This window comes from Neopsephotus bourkii, unplaced genomic scaffold, assembly GCF_033783945.1.
Source record: "Neopsephotus bourkii isolate Nb327-2 ecotype Australia unplaced genomic scaffold, CSIRO-AGI_Nbou_v1 NB_1037, whole genome shotgun sequence".
Classification (NCBI taxonomy): Eukaryota; Metazoa; Chordata; class Aves; order Psittaciformes; family Psittacidae; genus Neopsephotus; species Neopsephotus bourkii.
In genome coordinates this window covers 2853536-2874786 of record NW_026901526.1, presented here as the reverse complement: position 1 = coordinate 2874786, position 21251 = coordinate 2853536, and the positions used below count along the sequence as shown (strand labels likewise).

Sequence of the window (21251 nt, the reverse complement as noted above, 5' to 3'; positions counted from 1 at the left end):
GTATCTCATTGTGCATTTTGACTCTTGATACAGTGACTGAAAGCAGCAGGCACACAAAAATGCAAGAGTGGTCTGTCAGTAGGTGCTGTGATGGCCAGGAATGAAATGCTCTGAAAGGACCCAGGAGGACCAATGAAGAGAGGTCCCAGAAGGGAGGCAAAGGGACAGATGTCACATCACTTCTCTGCACACATACACAAGAACATGTGAGAAATTTTTAAGGTGCATTCAAGGAAGCCAGCAGAGTTAGGCAGATTTTTTGTAGCATTATAATATTTCAACTCTAAATATTGCCTTTATCTTAAAAAAGAAATAGAGTTTTAAAATTTGTGTGACTTTCATGTTCAAATAATTATGTTAAAGTGATAGTGGCGACCTAACGTTTAGGGGACTGTAAGGCTGCATAAAAGGCTTACACTGCATAGTGTGTAGCATCTAGACAACTAAACAAGGATTAGGAAATTGAACTGAGCCCAGTAGCAATGCTGTGCACTCAGACGTGCAGTGCCACCCTGTTTCAGCATCATGCTTTTGGCAGGGGCCACCTTGGGCTCTCCCAGAAATTCTTGGGCAGGGCTTGGGAGCTGTAGTGCCTTAGGGACTGGTTCCCGGCAGTTGCTGTGCTGTGGGGAGAAGAGGAGGCTGGGCATGAGTGGTCCCATGCCAGTTGGCCTCTGTGCCCAGCAGCAGGGTCCAGCAGATTGAGTTAAGTAATAAAAAGGGCTGGAGGAAACTGTAGGTTTCTCTTCAATCTTGAGAATGTAAAACCTGGGCATAAAACCTAAAAGCCATCGTTACTGTTTCCTGTCCCTCAAAAGAAAGTGGCTGTAGGAAAAGGCTTAGTCCTTCTCTTGTCTGGTATTCTCTCAGCAGATAAAGTATATAAAGAACCCTACAGAAAGGTAAACATCCAGATCAACTGAAATACAGCATAAATTGCAGTTTCAGTTGAGCGTCTCATGGGAGGGGAAACTTCTTTAGGTACCTATTCCCTTTATATTGTGGTACAAATGTTTTCCATATGTGGACTTGTATAATGCGGTCCATATGCATTTTATATCACACTGTTGCCATGGTAACTTCCAGCCCTTTCTTAAACAGGTGGTGGCAGGAGTCCACACCACTGCATAGAAGTGGGATGAAATTGGGAAAACCCAAGGACTTGCTTGATGCTGATGGACTTGTTGAATTCACTTTGGCAAACCATTTCTTTATCTTTCCAGGAGTGTTGTTTTAGCAACTAACTGTATGAGGAGGATTTAAAAGCAGTAATTAGTACTGAAAAAGAGGAACAATAGCAGTAAAACTAAGTCTCCTGGAGGGAAGTGCTTTAAGTGTGGAGTAAGGACTTGACGGTCAAGATAGAATGACTGGGTGAGTGCTGTTTCATGCCTTACCTTATGAGATGAATAATACCAGCTGAAGAGTATCACAGCTGACAGGTGAAGAAATCCCTATTTTGCTGCTAACCTTCCAGATCTACTTTGAGAAAGCTTGAAAACGTTCAGAACTGTAAAAACCTACTTTATTTTGCCATCTTTCTTGCAATAGTGTATTTGGGCTTGAAAAAACTAAGGCAGAAAACAATAACCCCTAAAGTGATTATATTGGTCTGCCATTACACTACTTATTTTACTTAGAAAAATCGCAGTTCTACAGTGATGCCTATCTCCCTCCCCATTTAAAATGGAATCAGTGACATTTATGAAATATCAGAAACATTGAAGTTTGGAATAGTTGAGCAGTCTGAAATTCCATTTTGCTTCTGTGTTTTATATTATTCATTTTCTCAAAAGAAAAAAAAGGGGGGGGGGGGAGTTTGTATCTTGTTCATAGCTCTGCTGAGCAAATACAGTTCTTCTGACATGCACCTTGTACTCAGAATTTCCCCTCTTCCTTCTGGCTTCCGCCAACCCGTATTCAGGATATAAACTATTTGTCCTCACTTCAGGCCAAGGAAGGAAGTTTTTTTTCCCTTGTTTAGTCCTGGCTTAGAAAGAAAGCAGTTTGCCTTCATTAGGGTGTATACAGTTATACTTTATTTAAGACCTTCTTGCCAACTCTTGCATGAAAAAGTGCCTGCTGCTTAGAACAGGTAAGAGGTTGACAGATTCTACTCAGTTTAAGCTCAGCTGGGCTGATTTTTTTTCCCTTGTAGGTTCTCTTGATGGTTTTAAGTTTGACTTACATGGTATACGGCTTTACCAGATCTTGGACTTGGAAACTCCTGTAATATTTCAAGGAGCAAAGAATGTGTTAACACATCAAATACCTTTTTGTTTTTTTTTTCCCTTGCAGATAACAACAATGATAAAGTTAGTATCGACAGCACTTGAGTTGAATTATGGTCATTTTTCCTGTTGGTATAACCAGCATGTACTGTTGTTTTGAAAAATTATAACTCTTAAATTTCATATTTAAGTTTTGCGCAACAGCTTCAGCTCTTCTTTGTAACAGTGCAGTAAATGATTTTGTCTGCATTGGACATGATGTGATCTTGCTTTTCTCAGTGTGTTAAATTTTGCAGCTTTTGAAAAATTATTTATTTTTATTATTTTTGTGTGGTGTTTGTGTCTGTTGATAATTTCTTGGTGCAGTTACAGCTAATTGGTGTTGGTAATACAACTAGTCAATGGTGAATTACTCTATAAAAACAACTATGGTGTGAGGACTATGGAATGAAGGGATACTGAATTTATACAACAGAAATAAAGTAACATCCATATACATCCGTATGTGATTTGTACATATTAGGGATGATAAAAATGATTGAGGGTTTTATAGGCTTGTCTTTTCTCCCCTTGCCTGAAGGGTGAGTTAAGGCAAAGCCTTTTCTCATTGACTTTTCCTTTGTCTTTGGCACCACCTTGTGGCCTCAATGAGTCACTGTTAGTAGAGTCAAACCTTAAAAAGGGGGACCAGTACGATCCTCTGAGGGTCAGCGGGCTATTTTGTTTATAATAGTACTTTCAAAAAATGTGAAAGACTACTTATTTCACTGTGGCATTTGCTAGAATGCAGTCAACTGCATGTAAATAATTACCTTTCCATGTAGTTCCACACCTTTTAATTACTGCTTTAATGTTCAGATTTTATTTTTGCTATTAAGTGCTTTTAATAATGTTTGATGCTTTACTTCAGTTTTCTCTGTACTTCTTGTACTCCATCCTGGAAATACCACTGTCCTTCTTTCTATACCTCTCTCTCTTTTAGTAACTTTGATATATGCATACTTCACTAATAGTATATGTCAGTAAATTAAATCTTTCAATACAATTTTGTGTGATACCTTTCATAATATAAAGAAATATACTTTTCTTTATATACAAAAGAATAATTCCAGTATTAATTATTCTTTTAAGCTTAAGTATTTACTCATGCATTTCATTGAGTGGGCCTAATACTTACTTTTTGACAATTAATAATTTACATCATTCTCATTAATATTTTCCATCTTTCTTCACCATAAATACTTTGGACATTAAGAGTACAGTGGGGAAGTAGTGGCAAAAATCAAAGCAACTTTTTAAGTTTTGTTGGTTTATTTAAAATTACTATGGCTAAGGAGCTAGTTTTGCACAATTGATCTGTAAATTATGCAGTAGTATATTTACATTTAGAGAGTCTTAAAGATTAATGCTTTGGAATAATGAGTGTAGCATTTAGAAATAATATATATATATAGTATGGATCTTCTGTTCCCTTTTCCTAAATTGATTGGTGCCATTACATGTTCTTTACATTAGTTACAGAAAATAAAGCATTCAAATCCTGTCTTCTTTTAAGTCTGCTGGTGCAGGGACTGGTACTAGCATGTAGGCTGCTGTGGGAAGTTTCCAGATGAAGCATCACCTCACTTTTTTGACTTCCAGAGAGGGTATTGAACATCAGTATCTCCACATTATGCTTCAGAACATCATTCCTACTCTTCTAAATGGCCTGAGCCTCATCCAGTCTTTGCCAAGTGCAAAAAAAATGCACACAGTGAGTGCTTGGCCTTTTGTGAGCCAAGGGGAGAATTTGTCACAGGGCACCTGATCTGAAATAAGTAGACGACCCTGCTTTGCCAAAAGAGATTCTCTAATACCAGTGAGGAAATTGATGCAAGTTTAAGTACGGGGATTCTGTGCTGGAGTTTTGGTAGTAGAATGAGAATATATCCATTGGATTTCAGTGCCCTTTCCCACAAAACTAATTCAATAGAATAATTAGCTGCACTTCTGTTTCAAGTTTCTGACTTTATTTCTTGTTATTTTTTTTTTCTCCTCCTTTTCCTGTTTATGCTGGGAAAACTTTCTCTTGCTGTCTTACTCTATCATCTCCAAGGAAAACTCCACCTAAACGGTAAACATCTAAACATGTACATGTCTTGATAGTAAAAACTACTTTTACTGTTTCAAATGTTCTGGCAGTGAAACAAGGGAAAATATTTCAGTTCAGTAAGAGTAATTACAAAGCTGTGTTTGATTCAGGGAACTGAATCTATGTTCAGGTGTGCCTGTAAAGCTCACTGCGGCACATCTGCATCCAAGCATAGAAGCTGCCTTTTAATGCTGTGAGAAGTCACAGTTCTGCCTGTGTCTTCATAGCTACACCAACCCAGGTGGTCTCTGGAGCTCTTCACTCACTGCTCTCTCCTCTCCTTGCCACAGGCCCCCACGGAAGCACATTATGGATACTTACACAGAGTTTTACCACACACCCACCCACAGCGATGCCAGCAAGAAGCGACTGATTGAAGACACCGAAGACTGGCATCCCCGGACAGGCACCACCCAGTCCCGCTCTTTCCGCATCCTTGCCCAAATCACCGGCACTGATCATAGTGAGTAGTTTGGTGTAAGCCAAGTAAAAATAATGGCCTTGGACAGATAGATGTTTTTAATAGCTGGGGGTGGGAATTAGTAAAAGGATTCAGTCACATTTCTATCATTTTTCCTCTTTCATAATAAATTCAGTAGGCAGAATTTTGGTTGTTTCTTTCCCTCCTGTCCTGTTCATATTTAATACTCCAGAAAAGTTAAGGTGTTTTCAGGCACATAGAAAATATTTGACAATCATACCAAAGGTGTGTGATCTGCAATCAGAAGCATAAACCCACAGTTCCTTAGTTTATTCCCAGGTTATGTTTTCATCCTCTGCTAATGCTGTAGTTTGATTAGATATACTGTCGACTGGAACAAGTGATTCATTTCCAGTCATATAATTTTATGATAAAACTTCAATTTCATATTATGCTGTCAGTTACAATTCATTGGCTAAGATCTGTAATGTTGTGTAAAAGCCATCAGAAGTACCATCAGGAGACCTGAGCTCAGTCATGTTCAGATTGAAGCAGTTCATGTAGAGGTGATTATTTCATTCTGCTTTTCACAGCTAGTGCTACAATAAAAGAGGCAGTGAGGAAATTGGAACCCTTCCCTGGGGGCAGGTTTGATTAAATAGACTACTGATTCTCTGGCAGAATTATTCTAGAAGCCAATGATAACGTCTTCCCAAGCAAAGATTATTATTCATCTGTGATAAATATTCTGAACTTGGACAGTTACCTTGGTGGGTCACAGCCTGGCTGCAAACAGACGTTTGGATTATCACCTGTTATAAATGCACTGGCTGTTTGTCCAACAGAAGTGCCTCCCAGCTTCCATTCCTCTTCCCCTTTTTAACGTGCCTTTCTCACTGCCAACATGGAGAATGGGCCAAAAGAAAGGGCAGAGACCAGCAGAGCCACCTTTCGGCAGTACTGCTGGCAAAGGGGCTTCCCCCACATAGCTCATTTCCATTGGGGTGTAGTTAGAATCTAGGAGTCCTAACAAACCTTGTTGTGATTTCCTGTTGTGAATGCATTGGCACAGGGGAGGATCACAGTGTACGGTGGTACAGTGCCGTTAGTGCCTTAGAAAGTAAAACCTTTCTGCTTTCTCGCAGTGAAGGAACCAGAACATGAAGCTTCGAAGAAGACTAAGTGAGTTGATGTTTTACATTTTTACTACTTTAATACTTTGCACGTCTTGATTCTTAACTGATAGTGTTTGGTGCATTTGTGTGACATCTGGTGTTTTGAAAGTATTGCTGCTTTTTTTGCCTTCTACTTCAGCATGTAAAAATCAAGAGTTTTTTTCTGCATAGACAGACCTTTTAAAATCTGTTGCTGCAGTCCAGTAGTAGTGTTTGTGCAGGAGTTTGAGATTTTCCATAAGCGCGGACTGATTTGGTTTTCTGTACAAGGTCAGCTTGTCAATTGTGTTTTCCTTTTCCTAAATCTAACCAGGCATTTTTGATTTGCCGGTGTGGATCAAATTGCAAGGCATAGCTGGAAAGTATTACCCTTCTGGAGTGCAAATAAGGGTCAGCTGTCTCTTTGCTTTGGGATAAGTGTTGTTCAAAATGAGGACCAACCAGTGGCTAAATCTAGTCCGTGGGAGATTTTGTGCTGACTTTGTTTAACACTAGATCCAGATTTGCTGATGACACTAAGCTGGGAGGAGTGGCCGACACGCCAGAAGGCTGTGCTGCCATTCAGCGAGACCTGGACAGGCTGGAGAGTTGGGCGGGGAATAACTTGATGAAATATAACAAGGGAAAGTGTAGAGTCCTGCATCTGGGCAGGAACAACCCCAGGTTCCAGTATAGATTGGGGAACGACCTGTTAGAGAGCAGTGTAGGGGAGAGGGACCTGGGGGTCCTGGTGGACGACAGGATGGATGACCATGAGCCGACACTGTGCCCTTGTGGCCAAGAAGGCCAATGGCATCCTGGGGTGTATTAGAAGGGGGGTGGTTAGTAGGTCGAGAGAGGTCCTCCTTCCCCTCTACTCTGCCCTGGTGAGACCCCATCTGGAATATTGTGTCCAGTTCTGGGCCCCTCAGTTTAAGAAGGACAGGGACCTGCTGGAGAGAGTCCAGCGCAGGGCAACTAAGATGATTAAGGGAGTGGAGCATCTCCCTTATGAGGAAAGACTGAGGGAGCTGGGTCTCTATAGTTTGGAGAAGAGGAGATTGAGGGGTGACCTTATTAGTGTATATAAATATATAAAGGGGGAGTGTCACGAGGATGGAGCCAGTCTCTTCTCAGTGACAAACAATGATAGGACAAGGGGAAATGGGTACAAACTGGAACACAAGAGGTTCCACTTAAACTTGAGAAGAAACTTCTTCTCAGTGAGGGTGACGGAACACTGGAACAGGCTGCCCAGGGAGGTTGTGGAATCTCCTTCTTTGGAGACATTCAAAACCCGCCTGGACACGTTCCTGTGTAACCTTATCTAGGTGTTCCTGCTCCGGCAGGGGGATTGGACTAGATGATCTTTTGAGGTCCCTTCCAATCTCTAACATACTGTGATACTGTGAAGGCAATGTGCAGATAGGATTAGTGCATGGAGATTGCATGCTCGCTTGTGAAACTGCTAAAGGTAATCTTTCTTCCTTTCTTATTTTTCTTCTATCACTTCTTTCCACAGGGAAAAGGTTCCCATCCACGTCTTTAGTCCCAAATATACAAAATTACGTGACTGGCACCATGAAGTCTCAGCACGTGTTCTTAATGTCCAGTGATTTTACCCAAGTTGCAAAAGCATAACACAAATACTTCCTTCTTTCCTTCTTTTCCACCTGCTTTGCAAAAAAGGGGAAAAAAAAGAAAAAGAAATCTTATTTCATTAGCCTTACTGCAAGAGAAATTCTGTCCTTTTCTATACTTTTCTAACACTTTCCTACTGATGTATAAAAAATGAGATTAAAATGTTCTTGTGATAATCAATAGTTGACAAAAAAAATCCTCATTTTAAATGGAACAACTTGGGTGCCTCAGTCTCCCAACGTGGGGGATTAGGTGGCTGTTGCAGTTCTTTTGTTGCCTCGAAGGAGTCATTTGCATTGCTGAGTTTGAGTTACTGTAGGTTGTTAGGAAGAAAGTTATGAACAGAAGAATAAGAAATGGTATTACTTTGATTTTGGGTCTGGGGGAAGAAGATGAAGAAAGACTGTATGCACTTATTTCAGACTGCCAGGATAATTATCTTGGATTTCACTAGACATTTAGCTGGTCAATTTTGGAGTGGTTGTAAATGTTTTACCAAGTACAACAAGAAGATGGGCTGCTTTTAAGCAAATAAATAAATAAATCCACTGTTGCAAATCGAAGTGCAAGCTCAATATAAAGATTCTGCTGCTTAGACTAGTAATATGTTCATATTGTGGAAAGCTTAGAAAAAAAAATAAGCAGAATGTTGCTGTGTACCTGTAAAAGCTTCAAAACATCCTCTAACAAGAACAAGATGGTAGTATTTATTTATTACAGTGTGAAGCTCATAGGCTTTTTTTTGTTTATAAAAGCTTCATGGCCCTATGGTTCTCCTGTAAAATAATGTATTATAGTAGCTACACATTCATTAATTTATGCTTTTTGAAGCTTGAAGAGTATTTTAATAAAAGTTGCTTTTATCTTAGCTCTGTCTGTTTTTCTTTTGAGTCTCTCTGACTCCTTGAATATTCCTCTCATGCATGGAGCTGTAATTTCATTGCACTTTCATAGATTGTATTAAGAGAAATAGTTAAATCCCTGCTGCATAGTAAAAACAACCTGCACTGAAAAAAAATATAAATCACAGTAGTAGAATGGGGTTTGTGTGTTGTCAAAATCGCCACAACATTTGTAGATACCAGTCAAATGAAGGACCTTTGGATGGTTACAGGAGCAAGAAATTTACAAAGTAAAACTCAGTCTTTTGCAGCACTTACTGAATCAGAGAAGTTTCAAAGCTCCAAAGTCAATTGTAAAGCACAGATAAAAGCTGAGTCTTTCCTAACTGCTTAATAAGAACCACTACAATGGCTCGTAGTTTGTGCAGCTGACCTACACTCTTTTCTGATGTGCAGCTGACCTACACATTTGGTCCTGTGAACAAATTGATGTCCACTGCAAATGCTTCTGCAGATTTGGTGGGGTAAACACTTTTATTGCACAACAGTGAAATAGGAAACCCTTGGAAGCATTTTAAGCTTGTGTATCCTTTTCAGATGGTTTATACTGCTATACAGTACAGTAGTAGTTATCATATTTGTCATTTTATCTTTAGGAAAAGCCAAACAGAAAATGGAGACTTCAGGTAATAGCCAAGTTATCTAACACTAATTGTCACTGATCTGGATGCATAACACTGCACAGCATAAAGTACAATTAGATTTGCACTGGTAATGATGGACCAATTCATATCACATTTTGCACACCTTTTGGGTTAACTAATTAGGGACAGTAGGGGAAAATATTAATGTCAATGATTTCACTAAAGACTGTTTTAATGAGAAGTGCCAATTATTTATCCCCCCCCGCTTGTTAGTGAGAACTGTTACTAAACACAAGTGTATTTCTGAGCGCACGTATGCCACAATATAATAATTTTATAGCACACTGCTTATTAAAGTAGGAATGTGAAGTACTGTTTTAAAATAGTTTTGCTGGTTTAAAAAAAGTGTTTATGAATAGAACAAAAGCTGGGAGTTTTAGAGGACATCAGTGCAATGAAAGCTATGCAAGATTATTGCCTAGGTTCTCCCTAGTGTTTTCTTCATAAGGGTAGATTGATTTGGCCTTCCAGTATTTTTGTGTTTTGGAGATGTCCCCAGGTTATGAGAAACATCTTCACATTATCATTTAACTTACCATTATGTCTGTCTGTCTTGCCAGCTCTTACCCTTTGAAAGGTGAATTGCTTTACTGAGAAATAGAACAAATCTGAAGTATAGAAGCCTCTGTTTTGTTCAAATTTAAAAATAGCTAGCCATAGAGCCTAGCTGTTGAGGATATGAATAGTGTGAGAAAGGTGGGAATATCATTTGTTGCCTATAAATTCATATCAAGAACTCATTAGTTCAAAAACTGTTTTATGAACATATGAAATGAATTCAATTTAGTGCTTTAAAGATGATCCCTTTTTCTAATATATCAATTGCAGAACACTTGTTGATGTTAAAATTTGGACTTCATTACTGTTTCCAAAACAATGGAATGCTTGTCCATTTGCATGTGGATAACATGCCCTTGCTCATGTCCAATTCCCAGCGTAGATCTCATCTTTGAAAAAAATGTTCTGAGAGGTTTTAATATAAATGAATAATCTTAAATTTAAGAGATTACTTAGAAGGATGAATGTGACGAGCAATGACATAGATACTTCTCTTCCATCAGTAATCTAGAGATGAATACCCTAATTTAATAATTCAGCTTTTTGTGTGGATAAAGCAGATTTTTCTTTATAAGAGCTGGAAGGACAGGAAATAGGAATAGAAAGTCCTCACTGAAATGTGTAAATTACAACTCTTTAAACCAGTTACTTACAGCTTAGAAAGGCAAAGTCTAGCCTTTGTGTAAAGTTTATTTATGTGCTTGAATAACTGATTAGTTCTAAAACATACTTGGAAATAGGGTGGCACAGAATTAGATGTTCACTTTTATTCATTCCCTTTTGAGCAACTTGGTACAGATTTGGGTTTGGCCTTGAACTGTAGAGTCAGTTCATTGTCCTGAGTGAAGATGTGTCTGGATTTTCCAGATTTGTAGTTTACTTAATCCATAGCCAGTGGAAAATACTTGTCCCACTCTTGTTCAGTCCTGAAACAACCTGTCTTAAAGCATGTATTTTTCTTTTTTTCTCCCCATGACATAAATATCTCTAAAGCATACCTGCAGATCTGCCTAATGGAGCAGGAGTCCAGGATACTTGTATTAATCTGAATAAAAACTCAGATTTACCTTTACTGCCTATGAGGTCTGTTCTCTGGTCATTCCTAAGTCCGTTCAATGATTTTCACCACTTAAGTTTCCATATGTCATTAAGATACTTAATTCTGCATTCTTTTATATGCACATACATGCACATACATGGCAGCAACACCTATTCCTGTGGCTAATCTAGTCTGCTCAAAACTTGTGGTTGTGATTGCTCTCTATCTCGTAGTTTGCTTCTATTTTTCTGTATCACAGTGAGATGTGCTTTTCTTCGATTAGAAGGCTTTAAGACAGTATTTTCTATATCTGTTTTTTTTCTACCACAATTGAAAGGAATGATATGAAAAAATAAATATATAGTCTAACCTCCACAAAGCTAACACCCTAAAAAAGTTGCAGCAAAAAGCGTAACTTGGGGAGTGAATTCCACTAGCAATTTGGTGTTTCTTTTCCATTATTTCCTAGAAGTTTTCCATCATGTAGCCTAATACTAAATATATATATATTCCATATTTTTAAAGGCAAATATTATTTGGCCTTCTAAGTTTATAAGCAGCAGGACACTTCTTAACCTTCATTAAAAGTGTGACACTTCCTAAGTGTACTGTGCATCATTTTATCCCCCATTTGTGTATTGCTACAAAATCCACTTTTTTCTTAAAAAAAATAATAATAAATTACTAACACTTACATGCAGAGTCCCTCCTGTTCAGCACGGTATTTCAATGTAGAGTAAAAATCTCTTTTCCATGTGTCTCTGTTTTGGTTTTATTGTTGTGAATGGAGTGAAAATGGTGCTAGACCAGAACCTGCAGCCACACTTTTGCCACTGGCAGAGTCCTTCTCTGGCAATGTTTGCTCTTCCAGGCTTTCAGAAAACATTGCTGCAGCAACTCCTGGGAGGTAAATCATTCAGATTCGGTTAATGATCTACCTATGTGTTGCTTTAGACTAAATTCGTCTGTTTTAGGGCAGGGAGGGTCTGTCATTCCCTTAAAATAAACTTTGTTAATCTACTGTGATTAGGGATTTTCCTGGAAGTGGTAGGAGGGGGAAGGAGAAGAGAAATGAAATGAAGCTGAGCAGATTTATGAACAGTCATGTGGGTACCAGTATAAATAAGACACTATATGTAGTGTGTGTTGCTGCATTGTCAGTGGGTGTCCACTCGGTCACCTGGATGGAGTAACTTTTCAATGATCTCAACAACTCAAAAGTGAATTCAGTTCTCTTCAAAACACAGAAAAATGCTTTTAAAACTATAAAAATATTTTTTTAGGTAGATAATTTTGTTCATAACACTATGCTGTGTGCCATGATGCAATCAGAAAAAAATCAGATGGTTATTTGGCAAATTCTGTCATTGGCCTAGCTTCACCAACACTTATCTTGGCAGATTGATGGTGGTTTGGAGGTCATTTGTGGGTACTAGACAGTGACAATTTTTTACATGAGAGAAACAGTAATTTGGAGGGGTTTGATGCCATTATTAAAGGTCAGGAATATTTTCCGATGGTTTGTGTTTCATAGTGCAGGGGAGTTTTTTGAATTCCAGGTAGCTAGAGTTCATTGCACATGCACAAGGACAAAGTTGTTAAAGTACAAAACAAAGCTGCTGCTCTGAAAATGAGAATTGAATGAACAATGCCTGGTCCTGCTAGGCCCCTAGACAGAAGTATTTATACAGATAGTCAAAAAAGTAGATGATGGTATTTTCTACTCAAGAACAGCAGAAATCAGAGGAGCTTACGCAGAGCTGTAGAAGGAAGCATTATCATTGAGTGTGGGAAGGAGAACATAAGTTATTTAGCAAAGCTATGTAGTCTTGCTACTCTCCTGAAATTAGAGGTATCAGCATAGCAACCATATTTGACGTTTATGTTTTGTTACTGAGGCCATGTCACTGCATTTACAACATGTTTTCGTATGGGCAATGCACCCAGAGCTGATCTCCAAAGCCCTTCATTTTTGTTGCTTTTCTTTTGTTTTATTTTTATAAAATAGCAGCTATGGAGCAATTGGTGTGTGCCATGTTAGACCTTTGGTAAAGCACAATTACCCATCCAAAGGTCAGTAGACTTGCTTTTGCTGCTAAAGCCCCACATTTGTTATCAATGACTGGCATGGGTCTTATTTTCCTACTGGGCTCCATCTCATTTTGGCTGAAGCTCTGATTTGTACCACCCAGTACTGAACCACCAAGAAAGAAACGAACTTGCTGTGAAATGTATGAAGGATCTGGATTTGATTACTAGTTTAAAGTTAGATTTATTACTTACAAGATAGACTTCATAATATAAAGTATAATGCTTTTTTATTGTAGTTTTAGTTCTTTAATGAAAACCTAAGCTAGTCATAAGGCAGTACAGCCATCTACTGTAGTTTATAGTGTATTAGTACTCAATTTCATATATGCAATGTCCTCTTATTAGTTTAACAGTAAAATATTTAAAAGCAATTGCAGCGTTTCCACAAAGTTGCAAAAAGTCATCTTAAAAAGTCATCCTGGCAAATTTAGATCATATAAACCACAGAATCTGGCACTTCCTGAGATATACATAACTAATATAAGGCAGCTCCAGTGCCAGCTAGTCTTTACATTGCTCTTTTATATACACACTTTTTACAGTCATACAGACCTACTTTTTTTCTTTTAATGGAATTATTCATGATAGTCATAAATAAAAAGACTTAGTATTAAGTAGTAAGTATTAATCCTGATTTTGGTTGTGTATTTTCTGATTAGTGGACAGCCAAGAATATTCTCTGCAGAAATCATAACTTCCAAGAGTAATTTCTTACTCCTAACTACTGCCAAAGCAAGATTAAAATGAAAATACAATGAGTATGTATGTATGAATAAGATCTGGAGTCAGCTTCCTCTCGCTTTGGAGCATATTCCCAGTGTGATTTATTCCCCTTCTTGCCTTTGTCAGGGCCCTTTTTTGTAACTTACAAAGCTTCACAAAGATGCTGTGTAAAGTTTTGGAGAACTTGAGGGCGACTCCAGGAAATACAATCTGTGTATACCCCTGTTTTGTCATGAATTGTTATAACTGCTGCTGTATTCTCCTCAATTCATCCAGATCCCCTTTTTGGCAGGATTGGCATTTCTACATTGATTTTAAACAACTTCCCTTGACTGCAAAAGGGAATTTGCAAAACCAGGAGCTGCTCATTTAATTGGTCAGTGAGCGTCAGGTTGGGTCTCAGACTGACCAGACTAAAACTGTCAGATCTTTTATGGCTGTCTTCGTTTGGTGATAAGCAAGAGGAAGTAAAATATGGGGGGAGAATACTGCTTTCCTGGGGTGAATGCTGTTTGTCCTTCTGCTTGCTTTTACTTTACTAAACTTTTGTTTGAGAACACTTTGGAAGCCTTAGCCAAATGAGTATTTAACTCCCCTGCAATTGTTCAGGTTAAATACCAGCAGCCAAGTGGCCACAGTGTCTAAGGTGTAATCTACTTATACTAGGTAGAGTTTCTATTACACTATTATCTGTTTTTTTTGAGTAACTACTTTAGCCAAATAGTTTGGTTTTGTGGTTAAACAAGCCTGGTTCTAAGCTTTCAAGCTTCAGCTGTAAAAATGCCTCAAAGAACCAGTTTCAGCATGGTCTGATTCCTAGGGGATGAGTATTTGTTTCCTGTGGAATTAAAAACAGCCTTGACAGATTACTCACTCTTCTTACAGAAGATGCAAGAACGCTGACTACAAAGGATTGTCCATTACTGATAGGTATCTTTATCAAACGAGGGATTTCTTCTCCATGTGTTGTCTTGTTATAATTACTGTGAAATTAACCTCAACTAGGGAAATAACTGTGGATTTGCCTACTCTGGAGGCAGCAAGCTTTTTGATGCCTGACAAAGCACCTCTCCCTGCAAAGTGCACCGTGGCCACACAGACTGCCGAGCTCCCAGTACCTACAACCGTGGCTGTGGGACTGCCTCTTGCAGACCCAACTATGGAAACAGCCCTTGAGCTGCCTTCTGCTATAGCCAGGTACATCCGAGCCTGCTCTGTTAAAAGGCATGATGAGAAACTAATTTTACATATGGTTTTACTTGATTTTTTTTGATGCTGCTGCTGTCAAGATGGAGCAGCTTGCAGGTGTCTCCTGACCCTCATGTGGCTCTTGAAACCTGAACAGCATTTAGAAATTAAAGGAGGTTTTAGCCAAAATGTAAAAAAAATACTTAAAAAAAGTAAAAATGGCCATTAGATGGAGGTGGATAAACCAGTAATGGGTAGATTTGGTTCAAAGGGAACATTGTAGTCAGAAGTTGGTGACATAGGCTGAATATATAGTGTCAAAATGGGGGGAAGGCACATCAGAATGTGCATAATATGTGATGCTTTGGTATTCCACATTTTATTCTTTCAGCTGTCAGAGGTTAGTCACCCATGCCATAAAATGTATATTTTTGGATTTCCCACTAGCCTTAAGTTTTTGGAGAATACAAGCATTAACTTGTGTAATGATGGGACATCCAGAGTATAGTGTTTACCAATAGGTAAAGAAAGCACTTCAGTAATTAACACTTTGGGATATTAAACCATACCTGGGTTGTTTTTTGTTGTTGTTGTTGTTGTTGTTGTTGTTGTTTTGGTTTCGTTTTTATGGGTAAAGAGGGCTTTTGAAAGTCCTTAAATGATCTCCTCCTGAGCTTTAGTTAGCAGTGCCAAAGCTATAATGAGGGCTTGATTAATGACTTTTCTTCTCTTGCTGCTTTTGGGCAGGCATGAAGCATCTCTGCTTACTTGTGAAACAAATTCTTTCAGTAAAATTTCAAGCTACCAGTCTAAATCTTCTGTAAATCATACAAGGTAAATCTTTTAAGGTATATCTACAGCAGACCACTAGGTGTGGCCAAGGTTTTCCGTCAGCATTTTTGCATTTAAATATGAGAAGTAGTATATAGTTGTGTGTTTTGTTGATTTCTGAAATGATTAAAAAATACACACAGCAATTCTATGGATAATATTGACATTAAAATATCAATATTAATGTCAATATATTGTCAATATATCAATATTAATGTCAATATAATGTCAATATTGACATTTTAATATTGACATTTTAGAGTAATTTACCACTGTAAAAATTACTTTGGATCCAGTCTGGTTTTCCATTTTTGTGTACTTTTTCCCCTGTTCATACTCCTTCCAACTTAGATAATAAGTAGGGAAAATTAAAAGGGGGTGAGGAGTACACTGAATTTGTACAGGTGGCTAAAAACAGACCTGATGAAGTTGTATTATCAAATATTCCAAAGCTTTCAATGTTTATTATGAAAAAGAGAATATCAATGACTTTCAGGGGTCTTTCTGTCAGCATTATGGAGACTCGGATCCACATGGAATGTCCTGAGTCCTGGTTCAGTGGGAATGACGTAGGGGTGTGAGACAGAGTCTGAAATTGGGAATTTGAATACTGATACATGTTGAATGCTGACTTGGTGAGGGGAAAGTTTTGTTTGTGGGTGAAATCAGAATTGCTTTTTCCACATTAGTATTCAAGTAGTTAATATATTGCCTGATGTGTCTGTGGGCTGGGAACCTACATTCTCGTAACTTTCCAACCGTTAATATGGTCTGGAATTGTGCCTCTGTCAATCTTTCCTGCTTTTTCTGTTTTCTCCTCTGTTGGCTCAAAGCTTCTGTGCTGAAAAAGTACTGCTGGAAAATCCTTTGGGAAGTCTGTCCAAGTTGGGACCTACTCCTCTTCCCGTTCTTTCTCCTTTCAAGCAGAGATCAACAGTTAAGAGTATGGCTGCTGCTGCCGTGTCTGCTGCCATTGCTGTCCGGGCCAGGTAGACATCAGTTCTAAAAGGAACATTTTATAGCTTGGTTTAAGAAAGTTCAAATTCACACAAGAATAATGGGTCCCTCACAGGGCTGCGAAATCAACTTTTTTCAATAGCATGGTGGGCAAGCTGTTGGAGTATGTCCAAGGCTCCCATGCCATTTTTTTAGCTTAGTTCCACACTGTTGCTCTGAACCTGGGTGAGTAATTCTACCTTTCTGATCTTCATGATTTCTGTTTCACGGTTCAGTCAGTAAACTAACTGTAAATAACAATTGTGTTACATGAGTGACAGAGAATAATTACATCTTTGAGTAACTTTTAGATGCTCTCTGAGTTCCATCTAAGTTTTTACTGCACTGGTTATTATGAAGGCTTACTTAAACCAGTGGTTTCAAGTTCTTCTCTCATGCATTCATATCTGTAAAAATTTTTTGAGCATGTAATATATGTATGTTTATGTATTTCTAAATTATATAAATGTTCTAATGTACTGATACATATACTGATATCATAAAGCATACACATACTCATAAATCAATATAGGATGAGAAAGAGATGAAGTAAATGCTATTTTCAAAATCTTTTCTATTTTACTTCATTAATGGTAAAAATAAAATAAGAAAACCTTCTCACACACCCATGAGTTGTCTTGTGCATCCTCTGTAGCATGTAACCGCCACTTTGGGGACTGTTTATTTAGACATAACTTCCGTATGAGTTATCCTAGGTTCAGTGTCTCCATACTGCTACATAATTTACAGGCTTTTCATGAGGGTTTAAGAGTTTTCAGTGGTCCCAGCCAACTTGAACCTTTGTTTGATCACCTACTTTGTTTACATGGTCTTTCTAAATGCTTGCTAGACTCTCCGAACCTAGTGTCTACCGCTCACTCTTGGATGCCCTGCTCATCACGCCTGTCGCTAAGCCTCCTTTGCAGGCCATGAGGCCCTCCAGGAAGTCCATGAGTGCTCTGGAGTTGCCAAAGAGCAACAGGTATTATCTGAGTGCGGTGCATGGTTGGCACTTAGGACACGCAGGAAATTGGCTTCTACTTCAAAGCCTTTTTCTGTTGCCTGCACACTTGTAGCAGTCTGCCTGTTGTGGTCTTTGGCATGAGGTCACCAACCCCAAATCCTACTCGTTTCACCACTTTGCAGAACTAATCTGCACCCCGGTCCTGCTGATGGAGTTTGCGTAAGTCCACTGTACTAAGCAAAGACTTCCTTCCTGATATTGGGGGCATGCACTGAGATGCATGGTGCTCTTCGTGTTGCACCACAAACCTCTGAGGGAGGCACTGTCACTCTGAAGAGCTGAAACAAGATATTCTGGCTTGAAACCTCTATCCAAGTGAACTATTTGCAACAGTTCCTTGAGCAAGTAAGTGACACAGTAGGCTGCAACAGTGCTCCAGGAACAAAGGGCTGCTATTTTTCAAAGCTTACTTTTAATGTATAAAATAACTGGCATGTGGTGCAGCAAATAACTATTGAAAATATATTTGCTGTCCAGGCCCTTTGTTTCAGTGCTGATTCTGTCCAGTGCACAGGACTTTCTGTTCTTGTTTCCTGATCGCAGCTGTGTTAACACTCACCTCTGTGGAAAGGTGCTTTTATGTAACTGACTTCAGCCTCAAAGTTGGAAATCTATTTCTTGAGTTGTTTGTTGTTTTTTTTTTTTTTTACAGGAAAGTACCTATTAAGTTGTGTTAAGGAAGAAATAACTGTGGGGTTTCATGCACCTATCTGTATTTTAACAAGAGTAAAACTCTTCTAGAGATAAGGCCCAATTCGAAGTAGAGCTGAGATACACTTGATGTAGGAACTTGTATTGAGTAAGATGTATTTATTATTTCCATCTTGTTTCATGGCTTCTAAGGTGACCTCAGTCACTAGAAAAGGCTAAAGTACCCCTAGCCTCAGGGAGCAAAAAATGGTACTTACTAGTCACAAACAGACAAACTTACATTTTATTGACGTTTCTAACATTGTGGCATATCCACTTTCAAAAGAAAAAACTATTAACACAATTATACTGCTGTAACACAACCTTAAATCTTAATTTACTTTTTGCTGCTAAATGATACTTACTAGGAAGTCTTTTTATGTATGTGTCCAAAGGGAAAACCTCTCCAGGAGTTCTGATACTTGTGCGCTATGGATGAAGTCCAGGATGTGCTGCCAGACTTTACTGTTTAGCTCTGGTGTTTGTTTGCTGATGTTTTAGTAGAGCAAATAATTGTGGTGAAAATGAATTTCCTGACTTCCCTTTTCTTTTTTTCCTTCACTCACTAATATGCATCGTTTCTGGCATAAATGAAGGTAGATTGGTACAAGAATGGGAACCTTTTCCTTCTTTACTCTGAAATTGACTTTATGTTTGCCATTGTCTGCTCATCATACAAAGAGAAACCCTCCTGGTTTTGAAGTTTTATTTTTTGGAGATGCAAGCACTTATTTCTGCCAGAAAGTTGAGATTCCTAAACTAACTGCATTCAGTTGCTGTTCCTTGGTACATGGGACTGTCTGTTGGGAAAGGCAGCAAACAATGGAGAACTTCTTTCATCCTGCCATAGTTAAATTGCAGCCTTGGAGGTTTTTCTTTGTTTCGCTCTTACGACTGGCAGAGCTGCATAGAAATGTGCTGGGAGCCAAGGGGTATACAAGGGAGTACAGAAGCCATGTAACCCTGCCCAAATCACCTTATCAGTATTGGATGTATCAAGATCCAGGTTGAACGGCTTGAAATAAACATCTGTAGATAACTAGAGGGAGGGTTAGATGTTACTTCTAAACTTACTAATTTTCTCTTAAACCATTTCAATAGCCAGGTTATTCTGGTTCAGGTTGCTGCATGCAGGCTGTGGAATAAAGCAGTACAGGAAGTATATGATTTTCAGGCTGTTAGGCACTTCCCAAATAGGATATGGCCTGAAATTTGGTAAGTGTGATGTAGCAGTACCATTAGTCTGAGCATGTTATACATAAACTGTATTTTGAAGGATTTTTCCCTGAATGACTGCTGTTGGTCTGAAGTGATCGTCCAATATACCAGGGTAATGATTTCTGTTTTCCTTATTATCATTCTGAGCCAGTTGCCAGTTGATGGAACTGTAGAAATGAAGCTTTGTGCTGCCTAGTGAATAAGGGAGCACAACCTTTATTGTGTAGCTTGAGAAACATATAGGGAAAGGAGACAAAAGAAGATAATTTATGCTTACAATTTACTGTCAGTAAGTAAGTACAGTAAGTTCAACAAAGATCAAGGAAAATTAATCAATTCTGCTAGAAAAAAAGAAGACAAATATAACAGATTTGAAAGAAATGTAGCCAATGAGTGTGTGAAACTAGGTATTAAAATGTCTTTGCACTAGTGTGCATCTAGTGACATTGTAATATGTACATGAATGTAATGCTAAAAAAATGTTTTAAATGGCAGCTTACTTCATCCCACAACACAGTAGTTGATAAGAAAGAACTGAAATCTTATGTCCTGTAAGTACAGAAACGAGTATACAACATTGCGTAGTAGAATAACTTGTTCAAAAAACAATTGGCTCAACAATGTAAGGCAAGTAAATTACCTTAAACAACTTTGGGGTTTGTGTTCTGGATCTATCTTGTATAACTTTCATGAAAAAAGTAATGGGTCTATTTTACCAAGGTAGCTTAAGTTTGTTTGCATTATCTCTGGGGAATATCTCAAGAAAGTTGTAGCTACAGCAAAAGCAGGGTTTTGATTTTGTTCTGCAGCGGGGTTGTTACTCCAGAAATATCTCCCTTTTATTCTTCTCTCTTCACTGTGTCTGTTCCAGAAAGCTGGCTGTCTTAAACTGCTCTGCACTGGTTAGCTGCCAGAGAACTTAACCTTTTTTTCTGGCTTAATATCTGTTATTAACTGGTCTGAAGTATGCTGAACATCCACACATTTTCACTGCCTACCAAACTCCTCAGAAATGGTCTTCTTTTCTTGGTACAGAATCAACTGGGTTGGAAGAGACCTTTAAGATCATCAAGTCCAACCGTTACTCAAGCACTGCCGAGTCCACTACTAAACCATGTCATTAACAGTCTCGCCTACACGGCTTTTGAATACTTCCAGGGACAGTGATGTGTATCTTGCTTCTCTCCACAGCTCAAGGAAATGTGTAGCTTTGTCATATAACAGCCATGCAGTCTTTTACTAAGCTTTCATCCTGATGTCAACGGAACTAGCCTTATGTTTATAGAGGTCCATGTTTTATAACAGCATATATGCAGCAGAGAGAATAATGTATTTAATATCCAAGAATTGGAGTCTGCCATAAAATCAAATCACATGGCAAAAATGCTATACAATTTTGGGAGATGCTAGCGAGAATGGGCCTTGACATGGCTTTTGCTTTATCTTCTTGGCACTGTGCCATATACAATTACTTGAAAAGAGGATGGTCTGGCCCTGTGAGATAAACAGTGGTGTTGACTCCGGGAGAATTCTTGTTCTGAAAGATGGTCTGAATTGTTTCTATGTAGAGCACTGCTTACGGAAGGGTTACATATTCCCTTACTGTAACTTGATATGGAAATACCTCCACCCAGAGGACTTTCTCTCCCCTTTATTATTTTATTTTGAATTTTTGTCTTTCTTGGAAGTTGTTGGAACACTGCTAGGTTAACCCAAAACGTAAGCACCATTTTAGAAAGCTGACTGAGACCATGGGTTTGCACTAAGGG

The 21251-nt window shown here is 38.5% G+C and overlaps 1 protein-coding gene and 1 long non-coding RNA gene across 10 annotated transcripts in view; one reads left to right on the top strand and one right to left on the bottom strand.

Annotated features, from left to right (window-relative positions):
• PDLIM5 (PDZ and LIM domain 5) overlaps positions 1 to 21251 on the top strand; it is a 128049-nt gene that overhangs the window by 69441 nt on the left and 37357 nt on the right. For 4 of the 9 annotated variants that reach the window (XM_061360961.1, XM_061360957.1, XM_061360958.1 and 1 more), the window contains exons 6-13: positions 4653 to 4825; positions 5929 to 5965; positions 9077 to 9106; positions 11512 to 11628; positions 14541 to 14732; positions 15471 to 15557; positions 16388 to 16543; positions 17401 to 17532. In XM_061360961.1, coding sequence (XP_061216945.1) covers positions 4653 to 4825; positions 5929 to 5965; positions 9077 to 9106; positions 11512 to 11628; positions 14541 to 14732; positions 15471 to 15557; positions 16388 to 16543; positions 17401 to 17532 — 924 coding nt within the window. Of the gene's footprint in view, positions 1 to 4652; positions 4826 to 5928; positions 5966 to 7459; positions 8447 to 9076; positions 9107 to 11511; positions 11629 to 14540; positions 14733 to 15470; positions 15558 to 16387; positions 16544 to 17400; positions 17533 to 21251 lie in introns of those variants that run through there. The other 5 variants (XM_061360965.1, XM_061360964.1, XM_061360962.1 and 2 more) reach the window with 3 other exon arrangements.
• Positions 2192 to 4771, bottom strand: LOC133216340 (uncharacterized). Its single transcript, XR_009726623.1, has 2 exons — positions 4651 to 4771; positions 2192 to 2331 (listed from the first exon to the last, which is right to left on the bottom strand). It is a non-coding gene; the product is annotated as an uncharacterized LOC133216340 (long non-coding RNA).